Raw genomic sequence first — 23,853 nt, forward strand, 5'->3', positions numbered from 1 at the left:
GAAGGAGCCTCTTGAAGGCAGCTGACCTTAACTAAAATGACATTCAACTGCTGGCGAACTGCGGCCAGCTCCTCCTGCGTTTGACACGGCATGCAAACATCCTACCCATTCTTGCAGGACTAACTGAAGAAGTAAACTATAAAACCAGACAGAAACGTAGATATGGAACCTGCTACCCTCCTGACGTGCCACCAAAGGACGCTGATGCCTTAATGAAATGTGTAGCTGGCTGTTCAGCAAAAATTAAAAGAGCGCTACACATTGCCTAAATTTACACTAGGAGATAAAATCGCGAGATTAAACCGCTTAAACACAGAAACACGCACGGAATTGAAGAAATATATTACTATGAAACTACAGGAAAAGATAAATATTGAAACTTGCGGCTGTGGGGCTGTGTAACAAGCGATTCATTGTAAGTGGTGTGACGGTCGTTCAGTGAACCTTCTACCAGGTGTGTATGTGTGAGTTGCCGAGTGGTAAAGTAGATGTAGACGTACTACACTAACTGATCAAGATGCTCCCTGAAAAGAATAGTACTGGTAAATAAGGTATTTGGTATAATTGGAAAGGCTAATAAAATGTGGAAAGTGGTGAACGACGTCTATGTAGCAAGTTCTGGTACTAACATAATTTTTTATTCCGGAAAATTGATATCTTGTTCTGAAAATGATATTCTACAAGTCGAATTTCTCAGAACTTCAATCTGAAATCTATTGATAAATAGAAGAATTCTGCATTCGTTATTTATAAATCCATTTCAATTGATAAAGAGGCTACATTCACTAACGTAACAGTTATGTCCTTAGCATTGATTCCATTGGCTAGTTGTTAACGTCATCTATGGCGCAGAGTCGGTAACTTCTTTCGAGCATACGGTGAACATGTTGAATGAGACTCATTTTAACAATTGACGTAAAATCTCATTACTGTAGTAAGACGAATTACTTGCATTTCCTCCACTGTTAAGGAGATTAAAAAATGTGTTTCTAAACGAGGGATTCAACATAAAAATATTAGCTTAAAGATGTTCCCGTCAATGAAGAAACTTAAGGCATAGGTGACGTTTTCCATAAGTGAATAATAATTGAAGGAGATTCACAGTGGTTCACCAAACGTCACATTAGAGGAGAGTAACGAGCACTCACTGGTTATGAGACAAGTCGAGCTTCGCCAGGGCGGGCAACGGGCAGAAGGCGTTAGCCGCGACTCTGGCCAGCGCACCTCCGCTCACAGACAGGGTCGTCAGCTCGGCCAAGCTACGCCCCTCGAAGCTGGTGCTGTCCAACGACGTGATGTTGGTCCCAGTAAGACGCAACAATTTCAGATCGCTAGACAGCATCGTCGGTACTTTCGTCACCAACGGCCCAGAACACTCCATCGCCACACGCTCGTAGTCCAGCGATGGGTACCACCCGCAGCTCATATTCATATTCATTGTTGTGCCACCAGATATCCATGGAAACAGCACCAAAAATCCGAAAATCTACTGGAACAAAGAAGAAGTATGTATATTTAGGTTAAATATTTTCTGCGTGTATAGCGTTATAGTGCATTCCACTGTAAAAGGTGTCAGACTTGTTGTTATGCGCTAACACCACGACACAGTGACATAAAGGAGACAGACAATAGTCTAAGCTCGTATAAGAAAATCTTTCAAATACTCAGAGGGGTGTTGAATTGATTATGCAGTTTTAGCCTACAAATATAAGAAACAAACTTAATGCAACTATTATATCTTATATACTGAAGCCAAATCTCAATACTGGATGTGAGAAACAATAAATGATAAGGGGCATTTAATGAGCTGGACTGAAGTAATGTATGCTACACGTTACTGACGTATTTATGAATGTAATTATTGTAGACCTGACACTGCATCATCTTCCCGTTTTTGGTCCATACAAGCCTGCTTTGGCCATCAATGAGACGCAGGTACAATTTTGCAAACCGACACACCAATCCCACTTCGGTTGATCTGTGGTGTCTGTGATGTTTACAGACAAAAGGTTCTCCAGCTGATACATTTACAGCCCCAATAAATAGTAAACGTGATGACTAAACGAACATCTTGTAAGTAGTGTGGATATCAACTATCTGGGGCATTTTTGTACTGTCCTCTCTCCCGCGACCTATAACAGTGACATCATCTTCCTTGTGAGTGATGTCATTATCTTTATCAGTTACACTGTAATCCTTATCAGTGTTCCCCCTTATCTTCAGCCAATGACAGCACAGTATTATGCAAGATGGCAGAAATTCTGCAACTGTGTTAGTGGAAAATATTAAAAAACCCGCCCCTCCACCTTCCCCATCCAATCACAGTGCAGTACTCCTTATTTCCAGCCAGTCATGCCGCAGTACAAAAACTGGAAGATGGCAGAGACAGTAACATTGTATTAGTGGAAAAAATTATGAATCCACTACCCTTCTTCCGTCTCCAGGCAATCGCACACTGCAGTACTCCTTATATCCAGCTAATCCTAGTACAGTATTAAAAATCCAAGTTAATGGAAACTGACCACATATAGTATAACTAAATCCGCAACTTTTTTGCAACCAACTACAGCATGATATTTAAATGCTATGTAAAAATGGTGTCAAATTACATTATTTTCGATGTGTACATCGTCCCTATCTCCAACCAATCACAGTGTAGTATTAAAAATAGTGTCAAATATGAAGTAAACATTATGTAACCTTCACATTCAAGACAAATATATTCATTAATTCTGGAAGACATTTACCTCCTGTGTACCTCTCTCTCCTTTGCTCCAATTATAACCTAGTATTAAAATGAAAGAGCCAACAGAAATGTAGCCCCAAAGGTATCCGAATGAGCCGAATTATTTATCAAAAAATACTTCAGACACCTCTCTCTCCTCCAATGGGAGACTAGTATTACTACTGGAATATAACCCCACCTGTTCTGTGCAGACAGATCTCCAAAGTATTTTTTTTTAAATACGTCAAAGCATCGGAATTGCCTAAAATACTACAAATATTGTCACAACTATGTTTACATTAATAACTTCCGAAAAATCGTTTATGGGCTGACTCACCAGTCACATGGTTTTTTTTGTGATATGTTACAGTACAGCATCACCGCTCTTTTGCGGTCTAACTGTGTTGGTGAGGCAGTAAATTTATCCACAGGGCAGTAACACTGCATTACTGTAATATACTTTGGAGGTGTGGTGGTGGGACTTGGAGTCCCGCACCACCCTCCGACGGTGACAGTACTACATCAGTCAGGCAGAAAAATTTAGACCAACGTGGGCAGGTAGGATGGGAAAGTGTTGGATGTAGAATGGGGGCTAGTCCCGCAAAGGATGCATTGGTGGTGGGCGTGCCAGGCCTATCGTTATCCATGGTCGGAATCCGATTCCTCTTGGATGATTAGGGGAACCGGATGTCGATGTGGAAGTGAGGTCCCAATGAGGCATAGCCCATGGACAGTGTCCCACAGGGCAACCACTTTCTCGTAGAGCAGCTGCGCATTGTTGCGTATGGTCGTCTTGAGGGGGATGATATCCGCTTCCTCGTGGAGAGTGACAATTCTCGTAAGTGGCGTGGCGTGCAGGCTCCACCTAGCACCTTGTTCTGCAGGCGCTACAATGTCCGCATCCTGGTGACACTAATCGTGGCCCATGCAGCAGAGCCATACGCGAGGGCAGGCAGGATAACTGTTCGGTAGATGCAGAGCTTGGCATGCAGGTTAAGTTCCCTACAGCAGAAGAGTGGGTAGAAAACCGTGGTCAGCTTTTGCCCCTTGTTGGCAACATACTGCGCATGACATTGGAAGAGCAGCTTGTGGTCCACCTGGACCCCGAGATAGGTGGTTGTTGGGGACCAGGGTAACTGCACGCCTGCAATCGAAATACTGTGGCGGAGGACTGGGTGCCGTTTCATGAAATAGACCGCCGTAGTTTTGGCGGCATTGAGAGCTATTTTGTTTGTCCGGCACCAGGTTATGATGGCCTCAACCTGTCGCTGGAGGCGGGCGACGACGGCGACAGTATTGCGTCCAGTGATATATAGTGCTGTGTCGTCAGCATATTGTTCTAGGTGGCACTCGGGAATGACTGGCATATCATTTACATGGATATTAAAAAGGATGGGAGATAACACCGACCCTTGTGGAGTGCCTGCCGACAATTGGCAAATGCCAGAATGCATTCCCTGTTGAGCCACTAGGAAAGTACTACTGTGGTGGAAGTCATCCACGATCTTGACACAAACTTCTGGTATAGGGGTCTGCGTCAGGATCTTGTGTACTAGGGTGTCTTGCAAGATCTTGTCGCAGGCGTTCTGCAAGTCCAGAAAAACGGAATCTGTCGACTTGGCGGTGTTGAAGCCATTGCTGACGTGTTCAGTGATCCATAGGACTTCGGCAGAGACATGCAAAGTGAATCCAAACTGTTCAGGACGGATCGTCCAAGCGGCCGCCAGAGGTTGGAAAAGCCGGTGAAGGATCAAGGATTCAAGGACTTTCACCATAGTATTTAGGAGGCTGATGGGCCTGTTGTTGATGGGGACCATAGGGTCCTTGAACCTCTTGGGGAATGCAATCAGCTTGGCTTGTTTCCACTGAGGGGGGAAAAGGCCAGACGTGAAACAACAGTTTAAAATCTTGATGAACAAGATGAGTGGCTTGCAGGGAAAGTGGCAAAGATGTTCATTTAAAATTCCGTCCAATCCAGAGGCCGACCAGCCACATTTACCTCGAACGATATGCTGCCATGGACGTAAGGAGGGGGCAGACTGGGGTGGGCAATTGCAGAAAGCAGCAACAGCTGCCAGGACTTCATGTTCGTCCTGTAGTTCGTCCGGACAAAGGTCTTGGACAAGGGGGCGGTTTTGGGCCTCAAATGCATCCGCCTGCATTTCCACAATTTGGAGGGTATCATATGACAGGCCCACTACTGTGCGAATATAATGGGCAGTCGCTGGCATAGTACGCCACAGCGTGTGAATGACAGTCCAGTCAGACTTATGGTGGAGGAGGAAAGCGGACATCCTGTCCTCCCATTGTTCGGACCTCCAGTCAGTGAGCTGGTGGCACAATTCATGCTGGAGGCTTCTCATTTGGCGTTTGTCCTGAGGATCGTGAAACTGCTTCCACCTTCAGCTCCCACAACAGGGGAGGCAAATCGTCCAGGGGGGCTAAATCCCGAGGTGGAGGGTTTCACTGCTCTCTGTATTTTGGCGGTAAGGTAATTCAGGGTACGGACTATATTGGCCGGTGTTGTCAAATCAAGGTCTCGTAGAGTGGTGTTATTAAGTACCCTAGCAAACTTGTCCCAATTGGTGAGGGTCACATTGGAACGAACATCGAATGAAAGGACAGCATTGGTGTGGTGCAAGAGTACTGGCTCATAGTCAGAGACCAGTTCATGGAGAACTTCCAGTGAAAACTGAGCGGTGATGTTTTTGAAGATGGCCACATCCAGAACGCCTGGTTGGCAGTTCGAACGGACTGGGATATGGGTAGGTACATGCGGGCCATAGACCAATAGCGCTAAAGTATCCTACAGGTCAAGGAGGAGCCGACATCTGGGGAGAATGCCAAGCTGGGTACTTGGCATTGAGATGCGCCCCAACGATGAGCCTATTGAAGAATGCCAATGTGCGGAGGTCTGCTTCAAGCTTGTATGGGCTCAAATACGCTTCTGCAAAGGTAATGGCACCAAGGTATGTGGAGATGGTAGCTGCTGTGGTCTCTATGTGTTCCATTGGCTGGAGAGTCTCTTGGGTATGGACAAGAGTTCTGTTGAGGACCACTACCGTGCCTCCACCATGGCAGTCAAGGAGGTAAGAGCACTAAGACACCATGTTGCAAAGGTGGAAAACATCTGCCGGTTTAAGGTGTGTTTCTGTCACCAGTAAAACATCCATGGTCATGGAGGAAGGGGTTCAAATCTTCACCCGTTTTATGCCACTGCTATTAAAAATGCAGGTGACAGTATCCTGAGGGGGCTGGTGGTATCCAACCTGAATCATGTCACATTGATAAGTTTTGTTCAGGGCTATATATTACTCGATACGGAATATTTGAAAGAGTGTATAACATATTCCCTATAAATAATCAAAATCAAAATTTGGTTATAAAATTAAAGAACCGTCTTAAGAATATGTAGTCGTCTAACATCAGTTTCACGTAGAATACTGTTCTGCAAACCTTAAAAATGCGAAATAAAATCAACTCCCGTTTTACATCTCAGTTGCTTAGTGTCCCCAACAGATGGCGTCATTGTTAAAAAGCATCGTATTTTTAATCTCTTTATCACCGGTTGTTTTCACTGTCACCAACAGATTTTGAAATGGTAAAAATGTTTTAAATTCGACTTACGTATCACACTTGGTTTTAGACGCAATAGAGTCTTTAATTAATCTATAATATCAAAATATTATAAAAAGCAGCATGAAAGCTCAAAAACGCAAAAGTGAAATGTTTATGTCGATTACCACAGTATTTACATCATGTTATTTTACGTCCATAAAACATGATTGTCAACTTTAAAGTATGTGTTAGGGGTTGACGGAAGAGTGAAGTTCATGTATCACTAGAAAACTGTACTCGAACACATATACTAAAAATGATTGGGGCCCAGTTGATGTTAACTACAAGAAAGATGATGGAATGCTCAAAATAATTATTTTACGTCAGCTGTTACACTTGTCATCAAAATGTCACAATATTCTACAACACATGAAAAACTGTATTGTTTACGCTGCAAACACTGTGTAAATGCGTAATGTGTCATTTTATTTTTTTTTTTTTTTTCATCGATGGTTTAGGAGTGGGAACAAAGATAATGCATCACAAGGGGCAAAAACAACAAATCGGTGACTCGTTATAGAAAAACGAAACCAGTAATGAACTACACCAATACCTAATGAAAGTTCCATCAAATGACCGGTTTCAGTCCGTAATGACCATCCTCAGCTCTTTTTTACACTATGTTCTAAAGTTTTAAGGCCATAATGGCATCGTCAAAACATCACTTTAGGACATGGTGTAAAAAAGATCTGAGGATGGTCATTACGGACTGAAGCCGTTCATCGTCTAAAGAATTCACAAGACTGAAATAAAAAACATTTGACAGTATTGGATCACTGTTTGTATACGCGACCATGTCGCAGTTGGTGAAAGTTCCATCACACATTCACAATATGATTTTTTCAAGCAAGTAAGGAATAATAAATTCCATTTTCGGAAGAAATAAGGTATTTATTACGAAATATCTCTGATGTCGATTATCACTGTGTTTGCATCATGTTACTTTCCTTCTATAAAACATGACTGTCAGCTTTAAAGTATGTGCCACGCTGCGAGAAGAGAGTGAAGTGAACGTATCTCTAGAAACATGTAATTACTGCAAATAAATGGGATCCAGTTAATGTCCTGTAGAAGAAGCTAAAGAACGACAAGCGGTTTTTGTACGTACCCTCACAAGGGCCGACCAAGGACGGTAACAACGAAAGACGTATCACCTCCAAAGACAATGATATCTCGAAAATGAATAAAAGTATGTATCATTTATCCTATTATATGAGAGACTTCTCACACTTCGCAAAAGCTATGAAGATTCATATAAAATATTTCAGCATCTAAATTCACACAGCTTTCACGCTTATTGGTCCATGCCAACATGTCCCAAAAAGCAGCGAGTTCTATTGGTCATAGAGATAAGCGATCCAGGATTTTGGATACCCCTTGGGTTAGCTACCGTTTCTATTATTGGAAGAACTAACGTACTGTAGCTACTCTACAGTACAAAAGATATATTTTAAACATTGCACACTTCCTCCTGCCCAGGCCAGTTGAGCAAATCTGTGGTTCTAGGTGTGGTACAGGATGGTCCTTGGCTGGGTTATAAAAGCACCATTTGCTGATGAGCGGTTCCTGAGAAAACCTCGAAAAACCATGAGTTTCGAGTATGGACAGTATCAATTGTGGGGATGGCATCAGTTCCCGTCTCCTGGCGTATTTGTCCCTGTGAATATGCTTGAAAAAAGGACTTCATATTTTCCTGTAATATGTGAAAAATACTGACATTTTTTAATGTGAAGTGCCTCGAGTCAAAAGGACAAATACAGATTTATTATCTATGAAGAAATACCTAAGAAGACAACGTATACTCTGTTAATTTTCATGTGTGTGATAAAAGAGAAGACATTGTACCTCTTCGAGTAGTTCCGCTGACCTAGCAAAACACATTCTTTCTACGTTGCATATTGAGAGGTCTGTAATAAGTGTAATAATTATTAATTTATGTAAATTGTTTTAAGAATACAGAATGTTGTTTGTTACTATTGAAAACATTTTTTTTATTTATAGGACAAATCTGCCTAGTCCAGAAGTTATTGAAAGTTTTATTAGTTACGATCTTGCTCTATTGTTGTCCGCAATTACAGCCGATACAACTAGTTTTCGTAATCACGATCTCCCAGCCCAGATATTATTAAGATAACATATTCAGTTTATGCATGTATGAAGGTGTTAAAGCATCTCCGTCATTATTTTCATTTTCCGATGTAAATTTTACCGCAGTGGGCCGCAAGAATCGCTCCTTTACAGAGTACATTATAACTAAACATGCTTCATGAAATTATAATTAACCACCCAATGTGATAATAATAATTATACATATATACGAACCCTAAGGTTTCAACCCCTGAGAACAAAAATATCATGTTCATATGTCGTTTTTGCTTTGATGTCTAATTACGTACCTGCACGATGCCGTAACTTCAATGAAAGGAAATCATTATGATTGATCATTAAAAGATTGTAAGAAGATCTGTGATATAAATAATTAACCATTATCTGTTTAAAAGACAGTTTCATACAACACGTTACAATTACGGTACTCACAGATCATTGACTCATATTTACACAAATACACACACACACAAACACACACTCTACACAAATTCTATCGTTTCTGTTCATGTCAGATCGTCGATATGTTAACCGGATGTTCTCCAGATGATATTCTTTTCCATATTGGAAACATTTTTCGCTGTTCAGTGTCCGTTACCTAGATCTAGAGGTTCAAACATACCATATTTATGAAAAAAATTGCAAAAACCTGTTTTCAGCCGATTTTGTATCGTGGGTCACAATTTATCTAAAAATCTACCCATGGCAAATGGCTCAAATCTTCGCTCTACATTCTTCAGGCATTTATATAGAAATCCGTTTTCGGTAATCTGTATCCGTTAACAATGTACGTACTCAGGAGAAACCATAATTTGTAGGTATCAATATTACCGATTGACAAAAAAATAAACTTGCAATTGTTTCCAAAAATTACGCCAAACTGGAAAAAGATGCAAATTCAGTAAAATATTTCTAGTAACATTTCTACTCTTTTAAGATACATATCAATAGCTGGGCGTTTTCAATGAACTGCGTACGATGAACAGTCCCCACAAAAAATTAACGGAAACGATTTTGTGTTAATCTTATGGTATACGTATTTATCTGTTGTGTATATGTGTCAATATATAAATACGCGTAAATCGAAGTATATATCGAAGTATACACATATGAGGGTGTGCTCAAAAGTAAGAACTTCGAATTTTTTATGTAAAAACTCTTAAAGCCTTTTAAATAAAGCGAACTTTATTAACACTATACGTTTTCATTCTTCATGTCTACATATTTATTTCCCGATATAGTCAGCCTGGCGACGCATTTCTCCCAACGGATGACCAGTTTATCGACATCATCACTTTTATCAGTACTGAAATGGAGTCCTTGAAAGTGTTCTTTAAGTTTTGGAAACCGCTGAAAATCGGATGTGGCCAAGTCGGGACTGTAAGGAGGATGAGTGACAACAGTCAACCCATGGCGTCAGATTAGTGCAGATGTCGCATCGGTCGTATGAGGTTTGCCATTGCCTTGGTGAAGAGGACGTTGCTCCAGGTGTGGACGACCTTTTAAGAACCGTGCTTTCAGGTTTCTATGAATAAAATCTCGATTACAGCGCGTTCTTTCTCACGCACCGACATAGTCACGTTACACACCGCCATGTTACACGCTACAATTCGGAGCCCTGTGGCAACAGAGGGTTGAAATTCACGTCAACAAAGCGGGAATGTCGACCGAGTAATATCCTTCAGATGTAACACCTCAACAGATATTGAGAATAGAATAAAAAATTCAGAAGTATTAATTTTCATCGTAAACTGTCAAAACTTTAGTGACCTACAGAATTCGTTTTATATGAGCAGCACTACCTGCTGTTGGAGGAAAAGAAGCGAATTAGCAGAAAAATGCTCCTGGCAGAGCAAAAAAGGTGAATATGTTCCTCTCTATAAGATTCTGATCGAAAATGGAGAGTCTCCTGTCTCAGTCTTCAATTCGCCTTTTGGCATGCGAACATATTCGCTTTTTAATGCTGAAAGGTTGTAGCAGAGACACAGTGACGGTGAAACAGAGAGGACACACCACCAGTGGGAGAGAAAGAGAGAGGAAACAGTGACATTGGGAGACGAGAAGCAGCAGTGAAAGAGAAGAGAGATGGATGAAGACAGCAGCAGTGGGAGCAACAGAGAGGCGGTACTGATAGTGTGAGCCAGTGGCAGTAAAACAGAAAAGGAGACGGATGGAGAGCGACAGAGGGAAAATATAGTGGAACTGGAAAACACGGGTGAATGGAAACCATACCCATACACCGGCTTGGGGGACGGGGGGGAGGGGGGGGCGGCCTCTGTGGAGCTCCCCAAAGCGGCAAATTTTAACACGTACGTGTAGTTGAGGTAGCAGTTTGGACCGAAATTTTTAAACACGTAAGTATGGGGAAGGAAGGAAGTTGGATTCCCAGAATTTTTGGCTGCCGAGGTATGGTGGAAACAGTGAGTGCGGGAAAAAAAAAGTTAAAAGGAGACGCTGTAAGTGAAAGAGGGGAGACAAATTAAACAGTGGGAGAGAGACATATACAGGCAGTGGCAGTGAGAGGTAGTTGCAGTGAGCATGAAGGCTTAACTACAAAGAGAGAGAGAGAGAGAATTAAAGGATTTGGAATCGGAACGTTCTGTGCTAAGAAAGCGCGAATATGTTTGCAAACCAAAATCTTTAGTGAGGAAGTCGGAATCACAATTGAGGGAGCTGGTTCACCACGTTTCTGTCAGTCTTTTGAAGAGGAATATATTCGACGTTTTTGCACTCCGGCAGGAGGATTTTTCGTCTGATCGTAATATGCGCAAGATCTCTACGAAAATTCGGGCTAAATAAAACTGCGTTACATGCCAACTTACTCACATACTGCAAACAGAATGCTGCTTCAAAAAAATATTACCACATGTAAACTGTCTGTATTACGTATTGAAATACTCAGAGCTTGTATATTGGCACTACTAATAAAAACTGTGGGTTAAGCAGCACTCATTTACGGGTAACCTTCGATAGGCGTTCCACAATTGCAATGTCTTTGGACCTTTAAATTAAATATTTTTCCCTTTCTGATTTATCTATTTAGCTTATTAAAATACATACAGCTTGCATGCCTATCGCAATACGCAAGACCCCTACGGAAAATCGAGCGAAAGTGAACTTATATTATATGTAAGATTTCACACACTTTTCAAGCAGATTGAAGCTTCAAATTTTCTGTATTACTTATTAAAACACTCACAGCTCGCTAACTGGCACTACTGATAAAGAACGTGCTTGGAGACTACCTCAGTGCACTGTGCAACTGTGCAGACATCTGCAAGTCCTATGATGACATTGATTAAGAAAGTAGAGACTTCTTCCAACAAGAGAAAGTAAAGTGAGGCTTATCAGTTCAATACTTGGGGGGAAACCTGTATTCCCTCGGCAGTATGTCGTTGTGTGGAAATTTACAGCGGTATATAAATCAAGAGATGATTATCTCGAAAACAGTATGCGCCGGCTAAGTCAGAATGAAGAGAGTCCCCTTTGTAATTTCTTATCTCCGCCAATATCCAAGAAAGCATGTTTGCTCTCACGCATCTCCAAGTGAGAGTTCTTTGAGGAGCAACAATGCATTAAATTTTATGTTACAGAAAATTTACCACAACAAACCAACTTAAAACTGTGTGCCGGACCGAGACTCGAAATCGGGACCTTTGCCTTTCGCGGGCAAGTGCTCTACCATCTGAGCTACCCAACCACGATTCACGCCCCGTCGTCACAGCTTTACTTCCGCCAGTTTCATTTCAGCGCACACTCCGCTGCAGAGTGAAAATCTCATTAAGGAAACATCCCCCTGGCTGTGGCTAAGCCATGTCTCCGCAATATCCTTTCTTTCAGGAGTGCTAGTCCTGCAAGGTTCGCAGGAGAGCTTCTGTAATGTTTGGGAGGTAGGAGACGAGGAACTGGCGAAAGTAAAGCTGCGACGAAGGGACGTGAGTCGTGCTTGGGTAGCTCAGTTGGTAGAGCACTTTCCCACGAAAGGCAAAGGTCCCGAGTTCGAGTCTCGGTCCGGCACACAGTTTTAATCTGCCAGGAAGTTTCATATCAGCGCACACTCCGCTGCAGAGTGAAAATCTCATTCTGGTGACATCTACATTTATCGCACGAAATCCTAGGGAGACACGTGTTGTGACGTCAAGAAAGGAACACATTCCGCTAGTGTGTTTCGGAAATAATCTTGCCCACGCTGTCGTTTGTGATAGTGAGTGTAGCGGTCTTCTGTATGTAAGAGGCATGATGTGAGCTACATTTGACAACAGTTGTTTGGACGTATTTCGAGTAACAGAAGATATTGCAATTGATTGTCTCATCTACTGTTTACCCGTCGTCAAAGTTTTATTTCGTGCCACAGAGTCGTTTGTTAAGGATTATCCGTGTAAATTTCTGTCCACGTATCATTTCTGACTAGCGCAGATGAGCCAGATATAAGGGTCTATTTATACCGTGCGTTTTGGTACATAATAAGCAGACTTCGTAACACAGGTGATACGATATACTACTAAGCAAGACACGTTTTGCCCCAAAGAGTAATGGCCTAAAATGTAGGCGTGGGAGGAGACAAACTGAGATAACTTTAAGTCACCAGATGCGTATTGCATCACGTGTGACGACTGGTGGTTTCAGGTACATAGATCAGACAGAACGAAGCTTTGGGGTACGGTTTAGAGAACGTATTAACAACACGAGCTCAAGGTCAGCTTCAAGCGCCCATCTACACGAAACAGGCCATTCGAATACCGGGCTCCATTCAAATTTGCAGCTGCTGCGCTATGAAAATAAGGGCATTACACTCAACATTTAACAAGAGGTTGAAATTCACCCGTCAGTAAAAAAGTTCCCCGAAACTACTCTTAGCGCGCAAACCGAGCGGCGCCACAAAATCCTCCTATCCGGTTTCGTTTGTCTAGGTATATAATGATTAGATAATGGTCAGCCCACGTAGCAGTTGCACCCCTAAAAGACACTATTATTTTCGTAAGACTTGGTTGTATTTAATTTTATTCTCAATTAACACAACTGACCTTCTTAAGAAACAAACATGTATCCTGGAATACTGTCGATACGCTGTATGCTTGCATCTACATCTACATCTACACCTACATGACTACTCTGCAATTCACATTTAAGTGCTTGGCAGAGGGTTCATCGAACCACAATCATACTATCTCTCTACCATTCCACTCCCGAAAAGCGCGCGGGAAAAACGAACACCTAAACCTTTCTGTTCGAGCTCTGATTTCTCTTATTTTATTTTGATGATCATTCCTACCTATGTAGGTTGGGCTCAAGAAAATATTTTCGCATTCGGAAGTTGGTGACTGAAATTTCGTAAATAGATCTCGCCGCGACGAAAAACGTCTTTGCTTTAATGACTTCCATCCCAATTCGCGTATCATATCTGCCACACTCTTTCCCCTATTACGTGACAATACAAAACGAGCTGCCCTTTTTTGCACCCTTTCGATGTCCTCCGTTAATCCCACCTGGTAAAGGTCCCACACCGCGCAGCAATATTCTAACAGAGGACGAACGGGTGTCGTGTAAGCTGTCTCTTTAGTGGACTTGTTGCATCTTCTAAGTGTCCTGCCAATGAAACGCAACATTTGGCTCGCCTTCCCCACAATATTATCTATGTGATCTTTCCAACTGAAGTTGTTCGTAATTTTAACACCCAGGTACTTAGTTGAATTGACAGCCTTGAGAATTGTACTATTTATCGAGTAATCAAATTCCAACGGATTTCTTTTAGAACTCATGTGGATCACCTCACACTTTTCGTTATTTAGCGTCAACTGCATGTTCTTAAAAACAGTACAGTGTGGCATTCATAAAAGTTCATGTAATTAGCCAGTTTTCTTAGAGGGGTATTAACTTGTATCTTGAAGTTTTTCACCTTTTTTTAAAATATTAATGTATGAAAAAAGAAATTTCTAGTGACCACACAGTATGTGAAACATACCGCCACCTTTCTCGTCGTAGATGGCGTCACTTGGGTCCTAGATCCCCGCTGGCGCTATCTCGCACGGACCCATTTGTACTTTTGTGTTCTCTACGGAACGGTAAGGCATTCAAGGCTCTATTATACTTCTCTGTCGAATTTGACACATGCTGATGTGGTGTTCGTAGTTCCTATAACTACATGGGAGTCAGAAATTTAAATAATTTTATCTGGCTTCCCCTCTCTTATGGGTTCGGCGCGTACCCAATCAGTTTGGTCATAGACACCTGCGTTTAACGCGCTGTTGGTTTCATTTCGACGACGAACGGTGGCGACAGACTCGTAGCATTTACTCTGCCGCAACTTGACTGTTTAAAAAATGAAGAAACTTGTGAGGACTCAGCTCTCATTGATATATGGCGCTTTATGGTATGACATCTATTTTTAAAGTCACTACAATTCTCTAATGTTTCAATTTCTTGTACAGATCACTTGAAGATGCAACTTCGCGGATGCGAAACCGATGGTGATTTTTTAATTAAAGAATTTTAACAGCCAGTGCTGAAGTTTTTAATCACTAGCGTCAGTCACAATTACTGATCACTGAGCTTCACTGATCACTGACGATAATTGTTCACAGACCACGATTTTTCACTGCCTGTCATTGTTCAACGACCGTCAGTGACCACTGACCATCATTAATCACCGATCATCACTGATCCCTGACCATCACTAATCACTAAGCGTCATTGATCACTGACAATCATTGCTTACTGTCATTTGTCACTGAGCATCATTGTCCACTTTCCATTATTGACCCAATGAAATGCAATTTTTCTGTTTCACATGGTTTAAAAATCGATTGCAGAAGACTGTAAAATGCCATAACAAGCTGTTGAGCGTTTGTGGATGAGAAAAGCAGACGAAAATTTTAAAATACCTTTTACCCCACTAGGAACCAGATTAAGGAGATGATATGAATCAGAACCCTGCTTATCACATTAAAAAATCTGACCCTATAGTGTGTTTAATGAATCAATCGCCCATCACACTCAGTGAGCAAAAATGTAAAATAACAGTATTTATGTATTCTCTTAGAACAACTTAACAGGGGTATTAATGAGATATTATTATCAGTTTCACACGCTAATCCAGCAGTGGGTAACGTCGGGTGTAGAATATCACACCAGATGAGCGCCCTTCAACTTGCCATCAGACTTAGTGAGTAGAAAAGTAAAGTACCAATATTTATAAGGTCACTTACCTTTAATTAACAGACATATTAATGAGACATTATTCTCAATCTCAGACCATAATTCACCTTCGCCTAGAATATCTCGGCAAGTTTTAGCAGACGAGAGGAAGATGAGGTTCAGGAAGAGGGCGTTTCAGCTTTCCATCAGCCCCGCTTCTCAGAGATTAGGACAACTATTCCAAAAGAAGAGAGATGAAGCCTTTAAAAACACTGTATTTATTTATAACAGCAGAAGGTGCAGAAGAAGAAAAGGATGATTACGATGAGGAAAATGATGATGATCACGATGAATGAGAAGAGGAAAAAGAAGAAGAAGAAGAACAAGAAGAGGATGACGTTGATAGTTGGAAGACGTCAGTAACAAATTGATAAAATGTATCAACCCAAATGAATTGGTAGAGTTCTTGTTGCCTTTGAAAGTGTTATGGAATAATTCACATGAAAATAACATACTACCTTTTGAAGAGGAAATTAAAAGTGAAGTCGCATATGAGAACATTAAGTTATACTCACACTCAGTAGGATACGGAAGGGGAAAACGTGCAACTCTTACCATAAAATGTTTAGAGCTTATGACAAAGCTCACCTGTTTAAAATTTGTTTCCACAAAGAGGTGGAAGTGCAGACACATATTTGTTTGTGTTAAAAGTGCACCTTGCCTTTCTTCGTGTACTGTGTTCAGAATCCTGTTTTAGCTAGACCGTATTGGTCCTAATAAATTCAGTGTCAACGATCGGTATTGACATACAAAATGGGTTGTTGGTATACAAATTTTTGTACTCTGTTAATTTTGAAGTAAAAATCACTAACGTCAAAATACTGAATTTCCCTTTTTCATAATAGGATACTCAGTTACAACACGCCCGTCTAATTCTCAAGAGCGCTGATAAACCTAAAATTCTTATCAGTAGTGCAAATAAGTGATCTGTGAGAATTTTAATATACAATAAAGATTCGGAAATACTGAATTTGAAGATTTACTATGCTTTCAAAGTGTGTGAAATCTTGCATATACAGCAATAAAACTTTATTTTCGATCGAATTTTCATAGAGATCTTGCACATTACGACAAGCACGCAACTGGCAGTATGGAGATCGATTACATGATGCTTTTTAAGAGTGGAGCCATCAGTCTGGGACACTAAGCAACCGATATGTAAAACAGTAATTGATTTTATTTCACATTTTCAAGGTTAACGGAATAGTATTTTAGGTATTACTGACGGCGGAAACTACATACTCCTAGCTCATTATAGCTCATTATTCACATTTTACGAGCAAATGTTGGTTTTTAAATACTTATAGGGAACACGTTGTAAACATAATTCAGTATTCCATGTAGAATGATATGTATCTTTGAATAAAATTTACCGATATGGCTGATGAGTCAGCCCATTAATGATTTTTTGGAAGTCAGTAATGCAAACATAGTTGACAACATTTGTGGCATTTTGGATAACTCAGATCCTTTGGCGTGTTTTTTGATAAAAAGAAATACTTAGGATACTTCTCACCACAGACCAGATGGGGTTACGTCCCTGTCGTAATACTGGGCTCTGACTGGATGGGAGAGAGGTGTGTGATGTATTTTTTGGTAAATAATTCAGCTCTTTCGGAAACTTTAGAGCACAGTCAGTATGGGGCTACAATTCACTTCACTCTTGCATTTTAATACTAGGTTCTTAATGGAAGAAAGAAAGAGAAAAGCGCAAAAAGTAAATGTCTTTGGGTATCAATGAATATCTTTGGATTTAATCCGACTGTTACGTGTTTTTCACTGCACATTGGCGACTGTTTTTTTAATATTACGCTCTTAATGGCGGGCGGTAGGGAAATGAAAGCTAGACATAATGAAATCTGATGCCAGTTTTATGTATCATTTGCGGACTATGCTCTGGTTGGATGGAAAAAGGAGGCGGCATGGGGTACAATGCATACAACTGGTCTACTTTCGTCAACTTGCGTTTAGGATACTGCGCTAAGATTAGCTACGAATAGCCTTGCTGCGGTTGTAACACCTGTTCCCGTCAGATCATCGAAATTAAGCGATGTCTAGCTTCACTACCACACATGGGTGACCGTCCGGGTCTGTTGAGCACTGCTGGGAAGAAATAGCGGATCACGCCACGAAAGCTGTCGACAGCCAGGAGAGCGGCGCGCTGTGAACGTGCTCTTCCATGCCGGCTAAGTTTGATACGGCGGTCGGTCAGTGTCGATGCCTGTTTGGATGGAGTTTGAGTTTTTACTAAAATTAACTGGAGGCATGTAGTAGTGCACTGTGTAATGGGTTGTGGATACGGAGAGCAAAGGTTACGTTAATTCATCCCACTTACGAAGTTTGACTATTTCCGCCATCTTCGAGTTCTTGAATGCTGTTCTGTGATTGGTTGGAGGTAAACAGTGCTGCCCTAAAAATGGTCCAATGGCTTTGACCACTACGGGACTTAACCTCTGTGGTCATCAGTCCCCTAGAACTTAGAACTACTTAAACCTAACTAACCTAAGGACATCACACAACACCCAGTCATCACGAGGCGGAAAAAATCCATGACCCCGCCGGGAATCGAACCCAGGAACCCGGGCGCGGGAAGCGAGAACGCTACCGCACGACCACGAGCTGCGGACAGTGCTGCCCTGTGATCAGTTGGAGATACAGGGAGTGTAATTGAACTATTTCCGACATTCTGGATTTTCAGTACTGTGCTATGATTGTCTGGAGATAAGGTGGCTTCGCACTGATAAGAATGAAAATGTTACTGATCAGAATGATGACATCATCAATAAGAGTGATCTTGTCACTGACTGCGTCAAGGGTTCGGAGTTATCGATGATGTCATGAATGACATTACTGATAAGGATGAAGACGTCACTTTTCTTCGTCGGGACAGAAGGCAGCTCAAAAGTGCGCCAGATTGTTGGTATCCCTTCTAATATTGTAAGCTGTTGATCTGGTATTACCTGTTTTCATTAATAAACATAGGTAGGAGTGTCATAGGATTTCGGACCACTTTTTGACCTTGGCCGCTAATGTCACAAAGGAGTGAAAATTGTACCTCAACGTCCATTAGAGTATGAGACATTACAGTCAGACATTTCTATTGGACAGGGCAAGGGCGTGAAAAGAATATGCCGGTGCCCTCTCAGAGGCATGCCTACCAACTTGGCACCTGCCTACTCAGATTCAGGGAAGGTTTTCATCGTCATCACTGGACAGGGTATGTGTGATGTTAAAGTTCGGACGAATATTCTCAAATGTGGATGACAACTATTACAAAATTAAAAAGACTCCAGCTATGTGCTGAGACGTCCATTCATAGCTCACGTAGGAATACTGATACTGCTATTTGGCCCACTAGAAGACAGAACACTGCAGAGACAAAATAAGTTGTGATAAACAATCAGAAAAACTAAAAGAAGAAAAATGCAAAGAGCCCAACAGAAATAAAACAGATTGGACAAATACGCAAAATTTCAAACGAAAGTGTTTTGAGCACATCAGAAAATAACCCTGTAACAATCCATACTCCATCATTGTAGAAGACATAATAAGGGAACTGGGGTAGTTACAGCAGCTGATAATATGACCATCAGAGAAATAAAGGGTCTTATGCAGACGCTAAAAATGTGGATTTGAAGGAAACAACTGCAACCAGTACAGGTTTCGATGAATGATTTATTCTTCCATAACTGGTTTCAGGCTGCAGTCCATAGCCAGATGGTAGTAAGGATTTCTTGTACAAATTTAGCTTTGTTTCGGTTCTATAATATATCAGAATATTCATGATTTTCTTCTTTACAAAAAGCTCCTACATTTCACCTATTTGAGGAAAAGATGTAGATTGTGCTTTACGGCATAAGGGTCTGTTTCAGTAATATGGAGCATGCTGAAGTCGACCTCGACTAAAGACAAGGTGTCGGACACTTGTTTCTACACTCTTGGAAATTGAAATAAGAACACCGTGAATTCATTGTCCCAGGAAGGGGAAACTTGATTGACACATTCCTGGGGTCAGATACATCACATGATCACACTGACAGAACCACAGGCACATAGACACAGGCAACAGAGCATGCACAATGTCGGCACTAGTACAGTGTATATCCACCTTTCGCAGCAATGCAGGCTGCTATTCTCCCATGGAGACGATCGTAGAGATGCTGGATGTAGTCCTGTGGAACGGCTTGCCGTGCCATTTCCACCTGGCGCCTCAGTTGGACCAGCGTTCGTGCTGGACGTGCAGACCACGTGAGACGACGCTTCATCCAGTCCCAAACATGCTCAATGGGGGACAGATCCGAAGATCTTGCCGGCCAGGGTAGTTGACTTACACCTTCTAGAGCACGTTGGGTGGCACGGGATACATGCGGACGTGCATTGTCCTGTTGGAACAGCAAGTTCCCTTGCCGGTCTAGGAATGGTAGAACGATGGGTTCGATGACGGTTGGGATGTACTGTGCACTATTCAGTGCCCCCTCGACGATCACCAGTGGTGTACGGCCAGTGTAGGAGATCGCTCCCCACACCTTGATGCCGGGTGTTGGCCCTGTGTGCCTCGGTCGTATGCAGTCCTGATTGTGGCGCTCACCTGCACGGCGCCAAACACGCATACGACCATCATTGGCACCAAGGCAGAAGCGACTCTCATCGCTGAAGACGACACGTCTCCATTCGTCCCTCCATTCACGCCTGTCGCGACACCACTGGAGGCGGGCTGCACGATGTTGGGGCGTGAGCGGAAGACGGCCTAACGGTGTGCGGGACCGTAGCCCAGCTTCATGGAGACGGTTGCGAATGGTCCTCGCCGATACCCCAGGAGCAACAGTGTCCCTAATTTGCTGGGAAGTGGCGGTGCGGTCCCCTACGGCACTGCGTAGGATCCTACGGTCTTGGCGTGCATCCGTGCGTCGCTGCGGTCCGGTCCCAGGTCGACGGGCACGTGCACCTTCCGCCGACCACTGGCGACAACATCGATGTACTGTGGAGACCTCACGCCCCACGTGTTGAGCAATTCGGCGGTACGTCCACCCGGTCTCCCGCATGCCCACTATACGCCCTCGCTCAAAGTCCGTCAACTGCACATACGGTTCACGTCCACGCTGTCGCGGCATGCTACCAGTGTTAAAGACTGCGATGGAGCTCCGTATGCCACGGCAAACTGGCTGACACTGACGGCAGCGGTGCACAAAGGCTGCGCAGCTAGCGCCATTCGACGGCCAACACCGCGGTTCCTGGTGTGTCCGCTGTGCCGTGCGTGTGATCATTGCTTGTACAGCCCTCTCGCAGTGTCCGGAGCAAGTATGGTGGGTCTGACACACCGGTGTCAATGTGTTCTTTTTTCCATTTCCAGGAGTGTACATCTGATGTGGCATCAGCTAATGATCTGACTTATTGTACCAAAGAAGAAGACGGAGCAGTAAAATAAATGCCATGTGGCTAGGGCGTCCCGTCCCTCCAGTCCCTGAACGGAGAATATCTTCGAACTACCGGGAATCGAACCCGGATCGTTAGGTATGACATTCCGTCGTGCTGACCACTCAGCTACCAGGAGCGGACAGAAGGCGCAGTAATAGCATGTTTCTACAGCTATGATGTATAATATTGCAAAGCTTCTATTTCTTAGGCTGGATCATGCAGGACACTATGCATTTAACATTTTAAGCCATACTGGTGATGTAATATGAAAGTTTTTAAATGAATGTTTTCTTTTATTTATTTGGTTAACTATGGCAGTCATCTCTCTCTCTCTCTCTCTCTCTGTCTCCCCCATATATATATATATATATATATATATATATATATATATATATATATGGGGGGGAGAGAGAGAGATGACTGACACACAGACACACACACACACACACACACACACACACACATATATATATATATATATATATATATATATATATATATATATATATATATATATATATGGGGGAGACAGAGAGAGAGAGAGAGAGATGACTGCCATAGTTAACCTAATAGATAAAAGAAAACATTCATGTAAAAAACTTTCATATTACATCACCAGTATGACTTAAAATGTTAAATGCATAGTGTCCTGCATGATCCAGCCTAAGAAATAGAAGCTTTGCAATATTATACATCATAGCTGTAGAAACATGCTATTACTGCGCCTTCTGTCCGCTCCTGGTAGCTGAGTGGTCAGCACGACGGAATGTCATACCTAACGATAGTTAGTTTAGTTTCTCTACAAATAATAAAATACAACGTAATTTAACTCATAAATCAAATTTTAAAAATGAACCACACAGCATGACTTGCATTTATAAACTTCATTGCTCTGTATACCCTGAATTTTATATTTGCCAAATTTAAATAAATTAACTTTTGCTGCTCGCATGGCCCAACTTAGCTACGCAGAGAATAGTATACAAGAAAACTTAGAAACACTACATTTTGCTGAGAAAGAAGTACAGAAGAACTTTTGAAAGAAATGGAAATGTATAGCGACCTTCACAACATACCTGACTGTGTGACTGTATCTTCAGTGACGAAACAGAGCTAAGAAACCATATGCACATACTACTTCAGTAATGTTGCATCGATAGAGGGAAATAAACGTCCTGCCATTGTCCCATTGCCACTATGTTTTTAAACGTTAAATGTATAGCGCCCAACGCGATGTAGCTCAAGCAAAATTTTTTGGCAACAATATACATTATAGCTGTATAAGTATGTCATTACTGCACCATCTGGTTTTTGAGAACATCCAATTAAATCAATAGCTGACGTGAAGTTACATATAAACACATGTGTCCACCACCTCGTCTATCTTCAGCCATACGTTAGACGTGCTCTGTATGATTCATGCAGATCTCTACGTTATAATGCATTAGGAAAAATCCTTTCCCAATTAATTAAAACGTAAAGACTTTGAATATAGTGTAGGAACCTTTCTAAACAAGAAAATCACGATTACTCTATTATGTAATACTGACTAAAATAATGTGAAATGTGTGCAAGAAATTCTCCTTTCCGTCTGACGATGGACTAATGGGCAAAATGATTTACAGCCAAATAAACAATTCGTCAAGAAGTGCGGCTGGTGGTAGTTTCCTCTTCAGTGATGTTTAAGAAAACAGTGTTGGTGTTCTCAAACTATTAAACTAAAAATAACACTACGGTACCATATCGTTGAACGAAATGAAGTAAACGGAAATCGTTTAAAAAGTAAGCATATTTTGCACAGAACATTCTGTAAATGAAAGTTGGCGCGAAGATTATGGAATAAAAAGTTGCTTGAGTCAGTCAGGGAAAATTTTAACGTTTGTCACAGTTACCTCTGCTGAGTATTAGACGCGCATAGCTTGTCCTCCTACGAGCACTGTATTCTGTTATGCACATTATAAGTTTCGTAATGGGACTTTTCACCACACCGGTTGAAACAAAACGAAGCAATACTTGTGTAGGTTACCACTATTACAGATGGGGTAATACCTACCAAGACATCATTATATATTATGATTAAAGATTTGCAGAACTCCTCAATCGTTAATGGGGGAGTTCATGATCAATGTCCAATCTGTGTCGAGTTTACCAGAGGACACAAACTTAAGAAAACGTGAATTAGAGGTTAACGCTAGCTATCATCTCTTTATTCGGGTGACGTGATTTGGGGAAGCAAAATGAGGTTAACATGGCTCACCATTGCCAGATGGAGTGTTGTACCCTAATTCCGCAGAATACAGACTTAGTGCGTCATGCACTGTGCCATTGTTGTCTGTCACCTGATCTTGCTACCAGAAGATGTCGCAAGTGGAACTTCACTTAGTAAACATTCTTTACGAATGGAAAATGAAATAAGTTAGTACTCACCATAAACATTTTCAGGCAGCGGTAGCTTCTTAAAAAGAAAAACAGCTACAGCGCACGAAGCTCAGCAAATAATATCACTCTTATCGAAGAAACTTCGAGACGTAAGGCACCTAGATAACGTCTGCGACACATGCATGCCACGGGAAAGATAAGACACGATAAGGGAACGATGCATACGGACTGTCATTGAGCAATCGGTTATTTTAATCTTATACCATCTTTCCAACCTTATCTCAGGAAGAACCGTAGTGCTAGGTCTGCTTAGCCAATATTCTGCCGCATAGTTTTACTATTTCCTTCAGTGGTGGGGTGAGACAGTGCGTTGTTATTGACACCGAAAACGGAGGAATCAACTTCAACAGCTGTGA

At 41.8% G+C, this 23,853-nt stretch overlaps 1 protein-coding gene across 2 annotated transcripts in view; it reads right to left on the minus strand.

Moving 5' to 3' along the window:
- Positions 1-23,525, minus strand: part of LOC126228016 (leucine-rich repeat-containing protein 52-like) — a 32,820-nt gene extending 9,295 nt beyond the window's left edge. The window contains exons 1-2 of one of the 2 annotated variants that reach the window (XM_049942262.1): positions 23,486-23,525; positions 1,149-1,486 (exon numbers count right to left, since the gene is read on the minus strand). In XM_049942262.1, the coding sequence (XP_049798219.1) occupies positions 1,149-1,486; positions 23,486-23,494 (347 nt within the window). In that variant the 5' untranslated portion in view covers positions 23,495-23,525. Of the gene's footprint in view, positions 1-1,148; positions 1,487-15,654; positions 15,763-23,485 lie in introns of those variants that run through there. The other variant, XM_049942263.1, reaches the window with a different exon arrangement.
- Between the last annotated feature and the right edge of the window lie 328 nt (positions 23,526-23,853).

Source organism: Schistocerca nitens, unplaced genomic scaffold (assembly GCF_023898315.1).
Source record: "Schistocerca nitens isolate TAMUIC-IGC-003100 unplaced genomic scaffold, iqSchNite1.1 HiC_scaffold_351, whole genome shotgun sequence".
NCBI classification, from domain to species: domain Eukaryota; kingdom Metazoa; phylum Arthropoda; class Insecta; order Orthoptera; family Acrididae; genus Schistocerca; species Schistocerca nitens.